Source organism: Macaca thibetana, chromosome 2 (genome assembly GCF_024542745.1).
Source record: "Macaca thibetana thibetana isolate TM-01 chromosome 2, ASM2454274v1, whole genome shotgun sequence".
NCBI classification, from domain to species: domain Eukaryota; kingdom Metazoa; phylum Chordata; class Mammalia; order Primates; family Cercopithecidae; genus Macaca; species Macaca thibetana.
In genome coordinates, this window is record NC_065579.1 from 160,492,492 (window position 1) to 160,512,151 (window position 19,660).

At 39.1% G+C, this 19,660-nt stretch overlaps 1 protein-coding gene across 3 annotated transcripts in view; it reads left to right on the forward strand.

Moving 5' to 3' along the window:
- CCDC191 (coiled-coil domain containing 191) overlaps nt 1-19,660 on the forward strand; it is an 88,720-nt gene that overhangs the window by 45,196 nt on the left and 23,864 nt on the right. For 2 of the 3 annotated variants that reach the window (XM_050778782.1, XM_050778783.1), the window contains 4 exons: nt 1,852-2,306; nt 3,069-3,181; nt 5,316-5,398; nt 6,470-6,571. In XM_050778782.1, the coding sequence (XP_050634739.1) occupies nt 1,852-2,306; nt 3,069-3,181; nt 5,316-5,398; nt 6,470-6,571 (753 nt within the window). Of the gene's footprint in view, nt 1-1,851; nt 2,307-3,068; nt 3,182-5,315; nt 5,399-6,469; nt 6,572-9,045; nt 9,121-19,660 lie in introns of all 3 variants that reach the window. The other variant, XM_050778781.1, reaches the window with a different exon arrangement.

Here is a 19,660-nt window from a genome sequence, read left to right on the forward strand (position 1 = left end):
AGTGTACAGCAAAACATGAACAAATGAATATATAAAATCTTTAGTTAGATGCTCATTAATTATACAATCATAGGAACTCATGTACTAAGAACACATAAACTGTACCTTGAATTTTTCCAAAATTATCAGTTAGCTAATAGGTGATTTTCTCCAATTAAGTCAGACCATTCACTCCTGCTCTATTATAGAGTGCAATCTGTACCACTAAGCTTTTCCTTCATATTCTTTATTTTCATGTTAAAAAGTTACCATGATCCAAAAGAAACCCTGTCGCTTTACTGAGGGCTTTGACACAGTCTTGCTGGGTTAATAAGGTGTCATTACCACCAAGTTTAAAAGAACCTAAAACATATACCCTGCTTGATACTAAATTACTTAAGCAGGTATTCTCATTAATAAGTGTTCACTGACATTTCTGAAATAAAAGGTTACTTTTAAAAGTGTTTAACATGTCAGAGTTTCCATATACCACATCCTTCATTTCAGTTGAGTCTATGGAAAGCATTTCTATAATCATGAAAAATATTTTTGAGTCCCTAAGGATGGCATCCTGTTAGAACAAGAAGCTTCTGATATTAGATAGCTCATAGCATTTTTCTCTTTAAGCCATTGCAGATGGCAGAATCAAAAACTTAGATCTTAGACCATGGAATCAAACCATTCTAGTAGAGACATTTTAACATGCCATAATTTTGGCCAAGATAACTGTTTCTGAATAAAAGTTCTTGTTTCCTTCCCCTCTGTATAGAACTTGTAATTGAGTATGGTACCTCAGTTTATTAGATGGGATTTATGTAATAAAGCTTTGAGAACTAGTCATATGCTAATACAAAATATTATTAGGTAACATTTTCTTATGTAATGCAGATATTTGCCCAGCAATCCTGAGCTTTCAAATATTTCCCACCCATAGATAGTTCAGGAATAACTGGAGACGGTTAGCTAGGCTTTGACGGGACCTTGATGCTGAAATAAATAAATATCCTGTACTATGGCATATGATTAATTTACTAGTGTCAGGAGAGGCATTGAAAGAACAGAGATATATTATTAATTTGTAAAGATATTCTTTGGTTTTCAAACGTTCTTGAGAAAGAATATATCCTTTGCCAGAACATCTTCAAATTTCCACTAAAATTCAGAGTCAATTTATGCATATTAAATTCCTGTTTTTTATATATATATGTGTGTGTGTGTGTATATATATATGTATATATATTTATCTGGAGTAACCTTGCCTAATTCACAAATGAACTGTCCAAAATAGAAATTTATAAGAGAACATTTTTGCTATTGCGAATGTCCTGGCCCATGGCAGTGGTTCATACAGCTGTAGCCACTCTCCCAGTTTTCTTTTTTTTTGAGACAGAGTCTCACTCTGTTGCCCAGGCTGTAGTGCAGCAGCACGATTTTGGCCCATTGCAACCTCCACTTCCTGGGTTCAAGTGATTTTCCTGCCTCAGCCTCCTGTAAGCCTAGCTGGGATTACAGGTGCGTACCATCATGCTCGGCTAATTTTTGTGTTTTTAATAGAGACAGGGTTTCACTATGTTGGCCAGGCTGGTCTCAATCTCCTGACCTCAAGTGATCTGCCACCTTGGGCTCCCAACACACTGGGATTATAGGTGTGAGCCACCATAGCCAGCCACTCTCCCAGTTTTCATGGTGAGCAACAATGCATGTTTTAAGAGTGGTGGCCTCTGAGGTAGCCAGGCCAGGAGCACAGACCACCTTTACCTGCAATACATGGCAGTTGTGCCATTAAACAAAACAATACTGACCTCATGAATGTTGAATTTCATCAGCACAGTCCTTTAAATAGTTGAGTTATAACATGTTTCTCTCTCTCAGGTGACTGCTGTGCCCCCTTTGTGGGAAAAGCCTCCCTTGGGAAGCAGTGATTGTATGCTCAGTCCTCCCCTAGGAAGAACAACAGGCAACTTGCAGGGTTCCCTTCAGAATGTCCCTTTGAGTGCACCTGGCAATAAGCAGCACAAGACCCTGGGTGTTGAACCCCCTCAACTGCCTGGCAGCAACGAGACGCTCAGAACCACCAGCCAGAAAGCAGAACCGCTTTGCTTGGGTCATTTCCACAGCCGCCATGTCTTCCAGCAGCAGCTGATTGAGAAGCAAAAGAAGAAACTTCAGGAACAGCAGAAAACAATTCTCGAGCTGAAGAAAAACCAGCGGCTGGCAGAGGCTCAGTGGGCAGCAGAGCATGCCTCAGCAGTCACAGACACACAGAGCCACCTGCTGTCAAAGCCCAGAGGAGAAGAGGAACCAAGAACCTGCCAGATGCTTGTGAAGTATGTCTGTTCTATCAGAACTCTCTGGACTCATTTTAAGGAGTTTTTCACTTGGGGCTCCTGAGCTTCTTTGTCCTGCTTCTGAGTTCTATGATCTTTCCTTTTCTTTGATTTTGTGCTCTCAAAGCAAAGAAGCCTATGTTGCGACTAGCATATGACAGGCATAGATAGTCAAGGATGCCTGTAAGGATCCGGTTACACAGTTAGCGTTTGGGTCGTGGCTGCTTTTGAGGATCTCTGTTACTATGCCAGTTAAACAGAAAAATGCTTTCTTGCTCTATTTCTGGGTTTCTAGCTATGTTAAGTGCTGAGAAGCCAAGTCAGACAACATCAGGTCCATGTGGAGCAGCCCCTGGGCTGGCTTATTTCCTAGCTTAAATTTGTAGTTGTTAGGGATAAAACAAAACATCTTTGAGCCTCAAATAAGAGCCCAAATTTCTGAAAAGCCATTTAAGATGGTTTCAGTTGTGCTTGAGACATACTCATTGCATGTGGTAAATGGTAGGATAAGATGTGGTGATACTTATGGATTTGAAGCATTAGGATGGGAGTCAGAGTACCTGACTCACTGTGTAGACTCATGCTGATCACGCAATCTTTCCGTATCTCATTACACACATTTATGGCGTGGATATGATATGTAGTTATCTCAGAGAATAGGGATTCATTAAGGTCTGTAAAAGGCTTTGAGCTTCTCAGGTCAAAGGACTTTGAAGGAAACTGGTTAGTAACCTAAATTCTTTTCCTTTATTTTTCCCCTAGTTCACCTGTTGCTTCCCCTGGGACTGAAGGCAGTAGAAGTGACTCCCGAAATTGTCTTTCTGGACGCAAAAGGAAGCCAAAGCAATTGATGACACCACATCCCATACTAAAAGGCAAGGCTGTCTCGGTGGTGCCTTGGTGGTTGTAATCTCCTCTCCTAGAGTAGAATGTGTACACTGGTACTGAATTCTGACGACTCTTGAGGTTTTGAGACTTGACAGAACCTGACATCAAAAATCTCAGAACGGTAGACATGTGAGGAGTGGAGTACACCAGAGAGCCCCAGTACTTTTTTACTGCCCCTTTTGCCAACGTTTTTGGCATTCCCGACCAACACACACACAGAAAAAACATAGCTGAAAGGTGTGTCATTTTTCTGTAATTTGAGATTTGGATTGTGGAAAAAAAAGGGATAATTATACAAATGAGAAAGCTCTGAGTTGCTGCCAAGGACAAACACTGGTAAAGGTCACCTGTCATCGTATTTCGTTAATGTTCAAATATTGATCAGTTTACAGTAATCCAAGCTAAGTTATTATATCATTTTACAATGTTGTAACTTATTGATAGGATTTTAGTAATGAAACCTACAAACCAGATATCTTCATTTGATAACATTTTTGATGCACATAGAAACATTTATTTATTTGGTACAGGTAGGGTCTTCCTGTGTTACCCAGACTGGTCTCAAACTCCTGGCCTCAAGCAGTCCTCCCACCTCAACCTCCCTAAGTGTTGGGATTATAGGCATGAACTACTGCACCTGGCCAGAAACCCTTATTTAAACTAAACTATGTGAATAGAAGCATTCTTCAGAACCCACCTAGTGAATCTGCTAATTGTTTTTACTATATACTTAGTCCTTCACTGTACATATGTTTGCATGTGGTGGTTGGCACTTTGACAATTATATTGTGGTTTGTAAATTTGATGTTTTACCTGTGACAAGATTGCTGGTTTAACAAGAAGTAATTGCAAATGAAGATACTGTGCCTGCAGTCAGTTCCTATTAATGAAGAAATTGGCAGTCTTTGCATTAACTATCTGCCAGGACAGCAATTTATGCTGGCGTTGCCTGTCGTTAAGCTTGGTCAGGAAATGCCCAGTTAAGTGTGATTTTTTTTTAAAATTATTGTTTGATCAAGGAGTTAGCTATTTTAGAAGCCCAGTCTACTTTCAAGTAGTCTTTTAATGATTAGATCTAGAAAAGATGGGCAAAGGGCATATTACCAGAGACTCTGCTTCTTAGGGGTCTCTTACTTTAATCCCCTAGTCTATTTCTGCCTTCTGAGAGACAATTTCACTCTCGCCATCTGTGGCACTACCATTCTTCTTCAGCAAAGCAGACACTTAATATCTGTAAGAAATAGCCTGGTGAGTTTTTTGTTTATTAATTCTTAAAACTTGGACTTAAATTCTTTTCTCTGTAATATGGCACAAGGAACTGAAAGTAACTATTGGCTGGCTTAGGTGAGCAGAACTTGATACTCCTCCCATCCATGCCCTTCTTCCTGTGAAAGCCCCAACTGATTACAGAGTCATATTATCAGACCATCTTGCACATTTGTTTCTTTTGGATCGATATTTAATAGACTGTCAAGAACAGGATTCTGACACTCAAATTCGTTCATATGCCAGTTCTCCAAATGCCTGGTACAATTCCATTTCCTGCCCATCTGTATATCCAGGCCTTAAAACTAGACTGAAATATCTTCATCGTGACCCCAAACTTTAGTTTGTTTGTTGTTGTTCTTATATATACCGACATATGTACAGTGACTTAAGAAAAATTAGCAGATTCAATAGGATTTGAGGAATGATTCTACTCTCAAAGTACTTGTTAGGTGTAATTAAAGTTTCCTGCATTCATCAAATATATAATCAAATTATAATTCTTGTTTCTGGGTTTCATATACTAAAAGTCTATCATCAAGGCACATTATAAATCAGTAAATCATTTTTTATAAATCATAAATCATTTTTAATCATTTTTAATAAAAATATAAACAAAACAATTAATTTATAAATTGTTCCTCATTGCTGAGGATGGGATAATAAGTCTTTAACCTATAGAGTATATAAGTTCTAATTATCTCTACATATTTTCTGAGATTGTGAACTTTCAACTTATAAGAAAACCCTGATAATAACACTAAATTTTACTATGAAATGGAGGCATTTCTCTTGCAGTATTCCTCATATTTTTTTCAATATAAAAAATGTTAGAACTCTGTTACTATTTTCTAGCTATGGAAGAGAGAGCAATTCAACGGGCTGAACGTAGGCGAATCTTGGCAGAGAAGAAGAAAAAACAAGAAGAAGAAAAATTGGTAATAAATTCAAAATGCAAACTGAGTCAAAAAAAAAAAAAGGATTTGTCTAGGTCTTTCTTAAAAAATGAAACCTCACTTTTTCAGAACTCTTGAGACAATAGAGTTACGTCAACTTTGGAAATGGTTTTTTGGCCTACTGGCCTGAATTCTTTGACAATTTTAGGAAAATAAGGGGGACGGAAACATCAACATCATTAACACAGCAGGAAGAAAATGTTATAAAAATTGATGAGAGCCAGCAGATTAGAAGATTTACACATAAACAAGATTAGTGTATTATAGGCAGATGTCTGACCTAATGAATTTGCAAAGGGGGTTAGTTCTTATCTTCCAAAGTTTTGACCTAGACTATCCGAAGTAAATTTTGTAATTACCAAGAAAAAATAAACAGTTCTATCAGTTGGGGGTTTTCTGGTGAAATGAAAGAAAACCTTTTTCCTCCTAAACTGTTTCTAACTTGGAGTTAGTTTTTCACAGATAGGCAGTAAGAACTAAAAAGTCATCTTTTTTTTTTTTTTTTTTGAGACGGAGTCTCGCTCTGTCGCCCAAGCTGGAGTGCAGTGGCGTGATCTCGGCTCACTGCAAGCTCCGCCCCCTGGGTTCACTCCATTCTCCTGCCTCAGCCTCCCAAGTAGCTGGGACTACAGGTGGCCGCCACCACGCCCGGCTAATTTTTTGTGTGTTTTTAGTAGAGACGGGGTTTCACCATGTTAGCCAGGATGGTCTCAATCTCCTAACCTCGTGATCCGCCCGTCTCGGCCTCCCAGAGTGCTGGGATTACAGGTGTGAGCCACCGTGCCCAGCCAAAGTCATCATTTTTAAATGAAAAATTAGTGATATTATTTATGATCAGTCTTTCCTTCCCAAGTAGAAAAGGATTCTTTTGGAGAAACTTTTAAGTTATATAACTGATGACATGTTGATTGAGTTTTCTACTTTCATCACCAAGTGCAGACTTTTTCCAGAGATAGGACAGGCACTTTGGTAGATTGACTATCCTAAACATAAAAGATCACATTTCTGTTCAAATTGAGGGTTCTGATTTTTCTGGGTTCTAATCTCAATCAGGCCCAGTTAAAGGCCCAAGAGGAGGAACGTCAGAAAAGGGAGGCAGAAGAAAAGGAGGCACAGCTTGAAAGAAAACGAGAAGAGAAGAGACTGAAGAAAATGGTTAGTATTGTCTATTTGGTCAGTCCCTGTATCTTGAGGCTTGCTGTGTGTGATACTGTGGCCCTATCCACCCTCTTTAAGCCAGAACTTCTATCTGGAATACTCTTCTCTAACCTTCACTTCTTTTCTCTATGTTATTTAGTGAAAAGCTACTCATTCTTCAGATCTCAGCTCAAACATGACTTTGTCTGGATTAGCCTTTCCTGCCCTGCCCATCCTCCTCTCCACTCAAAGTTAGGTAGGGTTCCCCTTTGTGGACTCTCGTCAAGTATCTTCCCTTCAGAACATTATTGACACTTATCATTGTGCATTTGTTTTATGGCTGTTTTATTCATTTCTACGTCCCCAACTAAACTGTAATCTCCATAAGAGTTAAGGGAACTGTCTGGTGTTGTTCACCATTGTATTGGCACCCAGCAGATATGTGTTTAATGAGTGAATAAATTAATTAACAAATGGAAGAAGAAGTGATAATACACACAAATAATAATACACACAGAAGAAATAAGAGAAAAAGCTCTTACTCTAAGGTTATTAAATTCTGCTTGGGAAGATAAGGCCCAAAAATACAAACCTGTCAGAGACACTGTATTAGATTATTTGCCATCATGTGCTACATAGACCAAAAGAGATCAAGGGGCCAGACGTGGTGGCTCACACCTGTAATCCCAGCACTTTGGGAGCCTGAGGCAGGAGGATTGCTTGAGCTCAGGAGTTTGAGACTAGCCTGGGCAATATGGCAAGACCCTGTCTTGACAAAAAAAAAATTTTAATCCTGGGAGCAGTGACACCTGCCTATAATAGCCAGCTACTTGGGAGGCTAAGGCAGGAGGAATCTTTGAGCCCAGGAGTTCAAGGCAGCAGTGAGCTGCGATTGTGCCACTGAGCTCCAACCTGGGCAACAAAGTAAGACCATCTCTAAGAAAAAAAAAAAGAGAGAGAGAGAGGGAGATCAAGAAAGTCATACAAGATATGTTTCATGAAGAATTTGGAAAAATTGGAGGCATTTTCATGAAAAAGAAATTTGAATGGAGAATTGTATTAGTCAGGATTCTCCAGAAAAAGAGAACCAGTAGGACATATAGACAGAGGGAGACTTATTTTGAGAAATTGGCTCACGCAATTATGGAAGCTGAGAAGTCCCATGATCTGCCATCTGCCATCTGGAGACCCAAGAAACCCAGTGGTGTAATTTCAGTTCAAGTCTGAAGGCTCAGAATCAGGGGAGTTGATGGTATAAATCTCAGTCGAAGAGCAAGAGAAGACCAATATCCCAGCTCCAGATGGCAGGCAGGAAGAAAAAGGGACAAATTCTTCCTTCCTTCTCCTTTTTGAAAGTTCTATTCAGGCCCTCAGCAGATTGGATGATGCCCACTAACATTAGTGAGGGCAATCTGCTTTACTAAGGCCACCAACTCAAATGCTAATCTTATCGAAAGACATCCTTAAAGACACATCCAAAAATAATGTTTAATCTAGCATCCCATGGTATAGTCAAGTTGACACATAAAATTAGCCATCACAAGTGCACCCCTTGTCAACTTGGCACCCATGCACATCTCCGTAAACCATAGTTAATCTGCAAATAAAGACAATAGCACGATCATAATTCCACCTAACATGATACAACTATCCAGCATACAACGGAAAACATACTAAACCATTCCTCAGAAGAGGAGGTAAAGTCCTTGTCTGATGTTTACTCTTCTCCATGATATCCCATAACTTAAATACTTACCTAGCATAAATGATGTAATGTTAGCAATACTTAAATACTATGATAGAAAGTTACATGATAAAAGAATAAGAGAAAAGAAAATGCACAAATGTATTCATAGCAAAATAAAAAGAAAATACTCATGACTATTACAGTTTTTGTTTCTACAGCTGGTTACATGGTTGTAACTGGTATTTATAAATACCTTCTTCCACTAACCCTCCATATTCCCCTTGCCTTCAGCAAGCACCTCAGCTGCTTGTGATTCTCTACCTAACAGGTGACCCAAACCTTCATTCCTAAAGCCACAGCAACATTCATTGTCCTGCTTGGATTAGGTTGTAGTTTTCCATTTACTCTAATTACAGGACAGTGTTAATACTAAGAGGCACCCTAACAAATCTCCTGTATTCCAAATGTATTCTTTCTTACCTTCATGTAGAGTAGTAGTTCAGTTCCCCCTTGGCAGGCAGGATCAGTCACCCCAAGCTAGCCCCATAACTCCCTTCTTTGCCTGTTGATTCAGTGGCACAAGGAGCCCAAAGTGGCCAGGTAGCAGTCAACTTGCAGTTAAGTGGAATCATTATGTCTCTTGGTGAAAGCATTCTTCCCTCTGGAACTAAGACCTCTAGGCTAGTAAAGCATAAAATCATGGGAACAGGAAGACAAATTTTTGCTAGTGGTATTACTAAGAGTAATAGTGTACCATTCTCATTTCCATCTCTTGATTCCTGGGCCCTTGAATCCTGGCTATCAGAGAAACCATGCCATGTATTGGATACTGATTAAGAGGATGTACGGACTTCTGAAGAACCTTCCCGAGCCCTGCAAGGTATTGCCACCTAGCTGGTGCTATAACTAAATCTTCAAAGGGCTATTCCAATGTTGGATCAATCCACCTGGTTCTGGATGGTAGGGAACATAGTAGGGCCAATGAATTCCATGAGCATAGGCCCATTGCTATACTTTTTTGCTGTGAAGTGAGTTCTTTGGTCAGAAGCAACGGTGTGGAATATGATGACGGTAGATAAGGTGAATCTGTAAGTCCACAGATGGTAGTTTTAGCAGAATCATTGTATGCAGGGAAAGCAAATCCATATCTAGTCTGTTCCAGTAAGTACAAAATGTTGCCCCTTCCTTAATGGAAGCAGTTCACTGTAATCAACCTGCCCCCGGGTAGCTTGCTGATCACCCTGGGGAATGGTGCCATGTCAGGGACTCATTGTTAGTCTCTGCTGCTGGCAGATTGGGTACTCGGCAGTGCCTTTAGCCAGGTCAGCATCGGTGAGTGGAAGTCTATGTTGCTGAGCCCATGCATAACCTCTATCTCTGCCACCATGGCCATTTTGTTTATGAGCCCATTGGGCAATCTCAGGGGGTCAGAATCATCAGTATCATAGTCATCCCCCTCTACAGTTTGTTCCACTGAAAGGTCTTCAGGGGCAGTAACACCAGTGGAGCTGTCATCTCCTATGATAGTGATGCTTTCTTCTTGAATACCTCTTGAAGGAATGCCTAAGGCTGTTTTACAGTTAACTTTTGGGTTTTTTGTTTGTTTGTTTGTTTGTTTTGAGGTGGAGTTTCACTCTTGTTGCCCAGGCTGGAGTGCAGTGGTGCAATCTCGACTCACCGCAACCTCCGCCTCCCAGGTTCAAGCGATTCTCCTTCCTCAGCCTTCCGAGTAGCTGGGATTACAGTCATGCACCACCACGCTGGCTACTTTTTGTATTTTTAGTAGAGATGGGGTTTCTCCATGTGGGTCAGGCTGGTCTCGAACTCCCGACCTCAGGTGATCCGCCCACCTCGACCTCCCAAAGTGCTGGGATTACAGGCGTGAGCCACCATGCCCAGCCAACTTTTTTTTTTTAATAAGGAGTACAATCTAAAATAATGATAAAATGTATAGTGTCATTCTCAAGTATTATGTACTTCACATAATTATATATGCTATACTTTTATATGACTGGCAGCACAGTAAGTTTGTTTATACTAGCTTTACCACAACTGCTTGAGTAATGTATGGCGCTATGAATTAGAACAGCTACAGTATCACTGGGCAATAGAAACTTTTCAGCTCCATTATAACCTTATAGGGCCACCTTGGTACATTCAGTCTTTCATTTACCCAAACATCATTAGATAGCATCTGACTGTATATTTATTTTATACTTTGGGTTATTAAAAATACTATGTTAGTTATTTTGTTGCTCAAATTGTTTCAGCTTTGGCCACTGGGAGCTCTTTAAGGTTGGCTCCTATTGTCCCTTTGACATACCCCCATTATTTTGTGTTTTTTGGGCACTTTACTTTCTGATGCTATTCATCTTTTATTTTCTCATTGCCCTGCCCTCACGAATAAGCCATGTCTCTGAGGGTTCTTAGTTATAAATGGTATTTGGAAAGCAATATTTAAGTACTGAGGGTGAAATTGCTACTGGGGTGTCACTGATTATAGGACCTTGGCAGTTGGAGGTAGGTAATATATACATACTATGCTATGTATACACACCTATCTGTAATCATTCTGCGTCTATCCATCTGTGTGTGTATATGTACATATATGTATGTGTAGCTCTACCTAAATATGAGTTCATACTGATGTTTCTGGCTCTAATCCAGCACTAGAGGGTTTATCCTATGCTTCCCTTCTTGCTTATTTGTAAATGCCCTCTGACAGCATGAAACCTGGCTCCCACAATTCCTCCACTTATTTGTTCAACCCCAGGATAGATGTAAAGCAGTTTCAGAACTGATTACCCAAACCCCAATGAGAAAAAAATTACCAAATACAGTACAGTGTTTATGTACAGTTCCATTTATCTTTAACCCTATGGTTTCCAGTTAAAATCTGGGATACATGTACAGAACATGCAGGTTTGTTACATAGGTATACATGTGCCATGGTGGTTTGCTGCACCTATCAACCCATCATATAGGTTTTAAGCCCCGCATGCATTAGGTATTTGTCCTAATGCTCTCCCACCCCTTGCCCCCCAGCCCCCGACAGGCCCCAGTGTGTGTTGTTCCTCTCTCTGTGTCCATGTGTTCTCATTGTTCAACTCCCACTTATGAGTGAGAACATGCAGTTTTTGGTTTTCTGTTCCTGTATTAGTTTGCTGAGGATGATGGCTTCCAGTTTCATCCATGTCCCTGCAAATGACATAATCTCATTCTTATGGCTGCACAGCATTCCATGGTGTATATATACCACATTTTCTTTATCCAGTCTATCATTGATGGGTATTTGTGTTGGCTCCAAGTCTTTGCTGTTGTAAATAGTGCTGCAGTAAATACACATGTGCATGAGTCTTTAGCTGGAGGCATCATTCTACCTGACTTCAAACTATACTACAAGGCTACAGTAACCAAAACAGCATGGTACTGGTACCAAAACAGACATATAGACCAATGGAACAGAACAGAAACCTCAGAAGTAACACCACACGTCTACAACCATCTGATCTTCAACAAACCTGATAAAAACAAGCAATGGGGAAAGGATTCCCTATTTAATAAATGATGTTTGGAAAACTGGCTAGCCATGTGCAGAAAACTGAAACTGGACCCCTTCCTTACACCTTATACAAAAATTAACTCAAGATGGATTACAGACTTAAATATAAAACCCAAAACCACAAAAGCCCTAGAAGAAAAACCTAGGCACTACCATTCAGGACATAGGCATGGGCAGAGACACCAAAAGCAATTGCAACAAAAGCCAAAATTGACAAATGGGATCTAATTAAACTAAAGAGCTTCTGCACAGCAAAAGACACTATCATCAGAGGGGATAGGAACCTACAGAAAGGGAGAAAATTTTTGCAATCTATCCATCTGACAAAGGTCTAATATCCAGAATCTATAAGGAACTTAAATGTACAAGAAAAAAACAAACAGCTCCATCAAAAAGTGGGCAAAGGATATGAACAGACACTTCTCAAAGTAAGACATTTATGTGACCAAAAAACATATGAAAAACAAACAAAAAAAAGAAACTCATCATCCTGATCAACAGAGAAATACAAATCAAAACCACAATGAGATACCATCTCATGCTAGTCAGAATAGTGATTATTAAAATGTAAAGAAACAATAGATGCTGCTGAGGCCGTGGAGAAATAGGAACAATTTTACACTTATTGGTGGGATTGTAAATTAGTTCAACCATTGGGGAAGACAATGTGGTGGTTCCTCAAGGATCTAGAACCAGAAATACCATTTGACCCAGCAATCCCATTACTGGGTATATACCCAAAGCAATACAAATCATTCTACTAAAATAAGTTTTAAGTTACTTAGGTCAGCTCCTATTTTTCCCTAGGTCAGCACCTATTTTCCCCAGCTCCTTGAGTACAGTTTTGTCATTTGTTTTTAATACAGTCAGATTCATTTGTCACAGGCTACATTCCATCCTGGAATCTCTGACATTCTGGTTGATTTTGTTGTTTTTCTACTTTAAAGTTCACTCTTGTTAATGTACAGTGCTATGGCTTTTAACAAATGCAGAGTATTATAAAAAGCAGTTCCTTCATGTTACAACTTCCTCTGTATACCCCTCATTTTTTAATTTTTGTATATTTAAGGGGTATAAATGCAATTTTGCTACATAGATATATTGTGGAGTGCTGAAGTCTGGGCTTTTAGTGTACCCATCACTCAAATAGTGAACATTGTACCCAGTGGGACATCCGCCAGCCCCTAACCCCTGGCAAACACAAATTTGTTTTCTATTCCTATGTGTTTTGCCTTTTCCAGAAGTCATCAGTGGATTCATACAGTGTTGGTTTTGTCACTTAGTAAAATGCATTTATGATTCATCCATTTTGTTGCATGAATCAAAAGCTCAGTCCTTTTTATCATCAAATAGTATTCCAATAGAATTTCGTCTGCATATGCAAGTTATCTATTCCTCTGTTGATATTGCTTCCAGTTTCTGGCAATTATGAATAAAGTTGCTAGAAACATTTACATACATGTTTTTGTTTGGACTCATAAGTTTTCAGTTCAGCCAGGTGTTCACACCTGTAATCCCAATACTTTGGAAAGCTGAGGTGGATTTCTGGAGCCCAAAGGTTCATATCAGCCAGGGCAACATAGTGAGACCTTGTCTCTACAAAATAAAAGAAATTAGCCAGGTGTGGTGACATGCACCTGTAGTCCCAGCTACTTGGGAGGTTGAGGTGGGAGGATCGCTTGAGCTCAGGGGTTCAAAGTTGCAGAGAGCTATGATTTGCTACTGCACTCCAGCCTGGGTGACAAAGCAAGACCCTGTTTCTAAAAAAAATTTTTTTTTAATTTTTTATGTTTTCAATTCACTTAGGTAAATACCTAGGAATGTGATTGCTAGGTAGTGTGGTAAGTCAACGTTTAAGTTTATAGGTAATTGCCAAATTCCATTCCAAAGAGGCTGTGCCATTTTGTGTTCCTACCAATGATAAATGAAAGGTCTTTTTGTTGCACATCCTCATCAGCATTTGTTATTGCCAGTTTGGGGGGGTTAATATGTTCTAATAGGTACGTAGTAATATATCATTGTGGTATTTATTTGCATTTCCCTAACAACAAATAATGCTAAGAATCCTTTCATATCTTCACTTGATATCCATATATCTTCTCTGATGAAGTATCTGTTCAGATCTTTTGTCCATTTTTTGTTTACTTATTGTTGGGTTTTAAAAGTTCTTTATATATTCTGGACCAAGTCCTTTGTTCGATAGGTGATTTGCAAATATTTTCTCCCAGTCTAAGGTTTGTACTTTAATTCACTTAACAGTGTCTTTCACAGAGGAAAGTGTTAAATTTTAATAAAGTCAACCTTACTTTTTTCTTTCATGGATTGTGCTGTTGGTGTTGTATCCAAAACTAATCACCAAACCCAAAGTCATTCAGATTTTCAGTTTTTCCTTCACAAAGTTTTACATCTTACATTTAGGTCTGTGGTCTATTTGGAGTTAATTTTTTTTTTCTTTTCTTTTTTTTCCGAGACAGGGCCTCACTGTCACCCAGGCTGGAGTGCAGTGGCACGATCTCGGCTCACTGTAACCTCCAACTCCCAGGCTCAAGCGATTCTCCCACCTCAGCCTCCCAAGTAGTTGAGACTACAGGCACACGCCACCATGCCCAGCTAATTTTTATATTTTTAGTAGAGACGTGGTTTCACCAGGTTGTCCAGGCTGGTCTCAAACTCCTGACCTCAAGTGATTCACCCACCCCAGCCTCCCAAAGTGCAGTACTGGGATTACAGGCATGAGCCACCGTGTGCAGCCCATTTGGAGTTAATTTTAATATAAGGTGTGAGGTATGCTGTAATTCATTTTTTATACAGATGTTCAGTTGTTCCAGTATCATTTGTTGAGAAGACTATTTTTTCTCCATTAAATTACTTGTATACCTTTGCCAAAAATCAGTTGACCATATTGTGTGGATCTATTTCTGGGCTCTCTATTCTTTTCTGTTGTTTCTTTATGTCTATTCCTTTGCAAGTAATACTGTCTTTGATTGCTGTAGCTTTATAGGCATTGTGAATTCCGCTACTCTATTTTTCTTCTTCAGAATGTTTTGGCTAATTCTAGTTCATTTGACTTTCCATATGAATCATAGAGTCCAGGTCTCACTATGTTACCCAAGCTGGTCTCAAACTCCTGGGCTCAAGCGATCCTCCTGCCTCAGCCTCTCAAAGTGCTGGATTACAGGCGTGAGCCACCACACCTGGGTCACAGAGGTGACCCAGCCTACTGAAAGCTTTTTTTATCATGCAGGGATGTTGAGTTTTGTCAGATGCTTTTCTGCATCTGTTGAGATGATCATATTATTTTTATCCTTCATTCTGTTAATATGGTGTACCACATTTATTGATTTGTGCATATTGAACCATCCTTGCATCCCAGGGATAACTCCCACTTGATCATAGTGTATTATCCTTTTAATGTGCTCTTGAATTTAGTTTGCTACTATTTTGTTCAGGATTTTTGCACTTATGTTCATCAGGTATATTGGCCTATAATTTTTTTTCTTGTATTATCCTTGTCTGTCTTTAGTATCAGGGTAATGCTGGCCTCATAAAATGATTGTAGAAATGTTCCTTTCTCTTCGGTTTTTTTGGAAGAGTTTGAAAATAATTGGCATTAATTCTTTAAATGTTTGATATAATTCACCAATGAAGTCCTGGGTTTATCTTTGTTAGATTTTTAAATTACTAATTGAATCTCCTTATTTGTTTATTGGTTAGTATAAGGGTCTGTGGCCTTTCTTCCCTGTTCCCAGCTTCCTTGAACCACTCAGCTGTGCTGATTACTTCAGTAATCTGGGTAAGGTAAGAAAGAAGTGGGCCTCTTGGGCAGCATCCTACAAGGGATGTGAGGGAGCTGAATGCTTTCTCACTCTCCTCTCACTTTCCCCTATGGGAGGAATCACAGGCTGTGAGGGTCTCTCTTGGCATTGAACTGTGCTGCCTTGAGGGAGGGGTGACCCAGATAAAGTGAAACTATTCTTACCGTCTTCAACGTGTCTAGTGATGTGCTGGAACTTCACTGCTGGACTTCTGGACTTCCACAAAGGTACTCTCATCCATGGGTACTTGTCAAAAATCAGTGCTTCTGTGGGGATATGATGGTAGAGAGCTGCTACTCCACCATCTTGCTGATGTCTTTTCTCCATTTATTTAGATCTTTGATTTCTTTCATCATTGTTTCTCACATCTCACATTTTGTTAAATTTGTACCTAAGTACTGCATTTTGGGGGCACTATTATAAATCATATTTTTTAAAATTTTCATACTCCATTTATTCATTGCTAATATGGGAATATAATTCATTTTAGTATGTTGATGTTGTATCCTGCAATCTTGCTAAACTCGCTTTTTGGTTCCAGAAGTATTTTTGTAAATTATTTGGAATATTCTAGATAAACAACCAGGTTGTCTGCTAATAAATGCAATTTTATTTCTTCCTTTCCAATCTGCATGCCTTTTACTTATTTATCTTGCCTTATTGCACTAGTTAGGACTTCCAGTATGAGATGGAATAGGCATGGGGAGAGAAGACATCCTTGCCTTGTTTCATATCTAGGGGGAAAGCATTCAGTATCTCACCATTAAGTGTGATGTTTGCTGTGGGTTTTTCATGAATGCCTTTTATTAGATGAAGGATGTTTTCATTTATTTCTAGATTGCTGAGAGTGTTTATTAACACTGAAAGCTCTTTCTGCATCTTTGATATGATCATATAGTTTTCTTAATTCCTCTACTAATATGGTAAACTACATTGATTGGTCTTCCAATGTAAAATTAGCCTTGCCTTCCTGAGATGAACTCCACTTGGTCATAGTGTGTAATTTTTATATATTGTTAGATTTCATTTGCTGGTATTTTGTTAAGAATTTGGTTTTTGGGGTTTTTGTTTGTTTGTTTGTTTTTGATGGAGTCTCACTCTGTTGCCCAGACTGGAGTGCCATGGCGCAATCTCAGCTCACTGCAACCTCCACCTCCCGGGTTCAAGTGATTCTCCTGCCTTGGCCTCCTGAGTAGCTGGGGTTAGAGGCACGCACCACCACACCCAGCTATTTTTTGTTTTTTTAGTGGAGATGGGATTTCACCATGTTGGCCAGGCTGGCCTGAACTTTCAACCTTGTGATCTGCCCACCTCAGCCTCCCAAAGTGCTGGGATTACAGGCGTGAGCCACCACGTCTGGCCTTTTTTTTTTTTTTTTTTTTGAGGTATGGTCTCGCTATGTTGCGCAGGCTAGTCTTGAACACTTGGGTTCAAGTTATCTTGCCTAAGCCTTCTGAGGAGCTGGGATTCTAAGCATGCACCACCACACCCAGCCTGCATTTCCTTTTTTTAAATATTATGTTTGTCTTGTTGTGGTATTAGGATAATGGTTAGCCTCATAAAATGGGGAAAGTATACCCTTTTTTACTTTTTGGAAGAGAGTGTGTAAAGTTGGTGTTATTTCTCTCTAAAATGTTTGGTAGAATTCACTGGTGAAACCACCTGGGCCTGGAATTTTCTTTTTTTTAATTATTTTATATTAAATTTTTTATTTCTGTAGGTTTTGGGGGAACAGGTGGTATTTAATTACATGAGTAAATTGTTTGGTGGGGATTTGTGAGATTTAGGTGCATCCATCACCTGAGCAATATACACTGAACCTAATTTGTAGTTTTTTGTCCCTCACCGGGAGTTTTCTTTTTTAAGAGGATTTAAAATAATATATTCTATTTCTTTAATAGATATTGAGCTATTCAGTTTTTCTTTCTTCTTGAGTAAACCTTGGTAGTTTGTATATTTCAAGAAATTTGATCATTTAATCTAAGTTTTCAAGTCTCTTGGAATAGAGGTCCTAGTATTCTCTTATGACCTTTTTAATGTCTGTGAGATCAGTATTGATGTCTGCTCTTTAAATTTTGATATTGGTGATATATATCTTCTCTCTTTTCTGGTTTACCTGGATATCAGTTTTATCAATTTCATTTCTTTTCAAAAACTAACTTTTGGTTTCATTGGTTTTCTTTGTTATTTTCCTCTTTTCAATTTCATTGATTTCTGCTTTAATTTTTATTTCTGTCCTCCTCCTTCCTTAAGATTTTGCTCTCTTCCTCTAGTTTCCTAAGATATAAACTTAAATTATTGATTTCAGAGCTTTCTCTTTTTCTTTCTTTCTTTAGAGACAGGGCCTTGTTCTGTTGCCTAGGTAGGAATGCAGTGGTGTGATCATAGCTCACTGTAATCTCAAACTTCTGGGCTCAGGCAATCCTCTCACCTCAGCCTCCTGAGTAAATGCGACTACAGGCATGCACCACCATGTCCAATTGATTTTTAAAATTTTTTGTAGAGATGAGGTCTCACTATGTTGTCCAGGCTGGTCTTAAGTTCCTGGGCTCAAGAGATCCTCCCACCTTGGCCTCCCAAAGTGGTAAGATTAAAGGCATGAGCCACCATGCCTGGCCTCTCCTTTTCTAGTATATGAATTTACTGCTGTAAATTTCCCTCTAAGTACTCTTTTACTTGTATATCATATATTGATATTTTTATCTTTATTTAGTTCAAAATATTTTTAATTTCCCTTGAGATGTCCTCATTGTCCCATGGGTTATTAAGAAGTTTATTCTTTAAAGTTTAAATATTTGAGGACTTCCAGATAACTTTCTACTAGTTTAATGTCTAGTTTTAATTTCTAGTTTAATTTCATTATGTTCTAAGAATGTATATTGCATGAAATTATAAGGTTTTGCTTTATGGCCCAGAATATTGTATATCTCAGTGAATGTTCTGTGTGCACTTGAGAAGAATATGTATAGTACTATAGTACTAAGCTGTCATTGGTCTGCAAAAATGCCAAGTCACATTGAGTATGTCTGTGTCTTACTGTATCTATATCTATATTCTTACTGATTTTTCTGCCTGCTTCTATCAGTTATTGAGAGAGGAATATTGAAGTTTCTAACTAAACTTGGGCATTCATTTCTCCTTTCATATCTATCTGGTTTTGCCTCATGTACTTTGAAGGTTTGTTATTAGGTGCATGTATGTTTAAAAAGACTTACATGGCTGGGCGCAGTGGCTCACACCTCTAATCCCAGCACTTTGGGATGCCGAGGCAGGTGGATCGTGAGGTTAGGAGATCGAGACCATCCTGGCTAACAAGGTGAAACCCCGTCTCTACTAAAAAAAATACAAAAAAATTAGCCAGGTATGGTGACAGGCACCTGTAGTCCCAGCTAATTGGGAGGCGGAGGCAGGAGAATGGCATGAACCTGGGAGGTGGAGCTTGCAGTGAGCCGAGATCAAGCCACTGCACTCCAGCCTGGGCGACAGAGCGAGACTCCATCTCAAAAAAAAAAAGACTTACATCTATGTCCTATAAAATTGAATGTCTTATAGACATCATATAGCTGTTTCTTCATTTGGTATCTAATCTGATAATCTCAGTCTTTTAACTATTACGTTTAGCCCATTAACTTTAAAGTGATTATTGATAAAACTGGATTAAAAAAAAAATTTTTTTTTTGAGATGGAGTCTCACCCTTGTTGTCCAGGCTAGAGTGCAATGGCGTGATCTCAGCTCACTGCAACCTCTGCCTCCTGGGTTCAAACGGTTCTCCTGCCTCAGCCTTCCGTGTAGCTGGGATTATAGGCATGCACCACCACGCCTGGCTAATTTTGTATTTTTAGTAGAGACTAGGTTTCATCATGTTGGTCAGGCTGGTCTTGAACTCCCGTCCTCAGGTGATCCACCCATCTCAGCCTCCCAAAGTTCTGGGATTACAGGCGTGAGCCACCACACCTAGCCACAACTGGATTAAAATCTATCTTCTTGTTAGCTATTTTCTATTTGTTGTACTTATTCTTTGTTTTTCTTTTTTTTTCCCCTA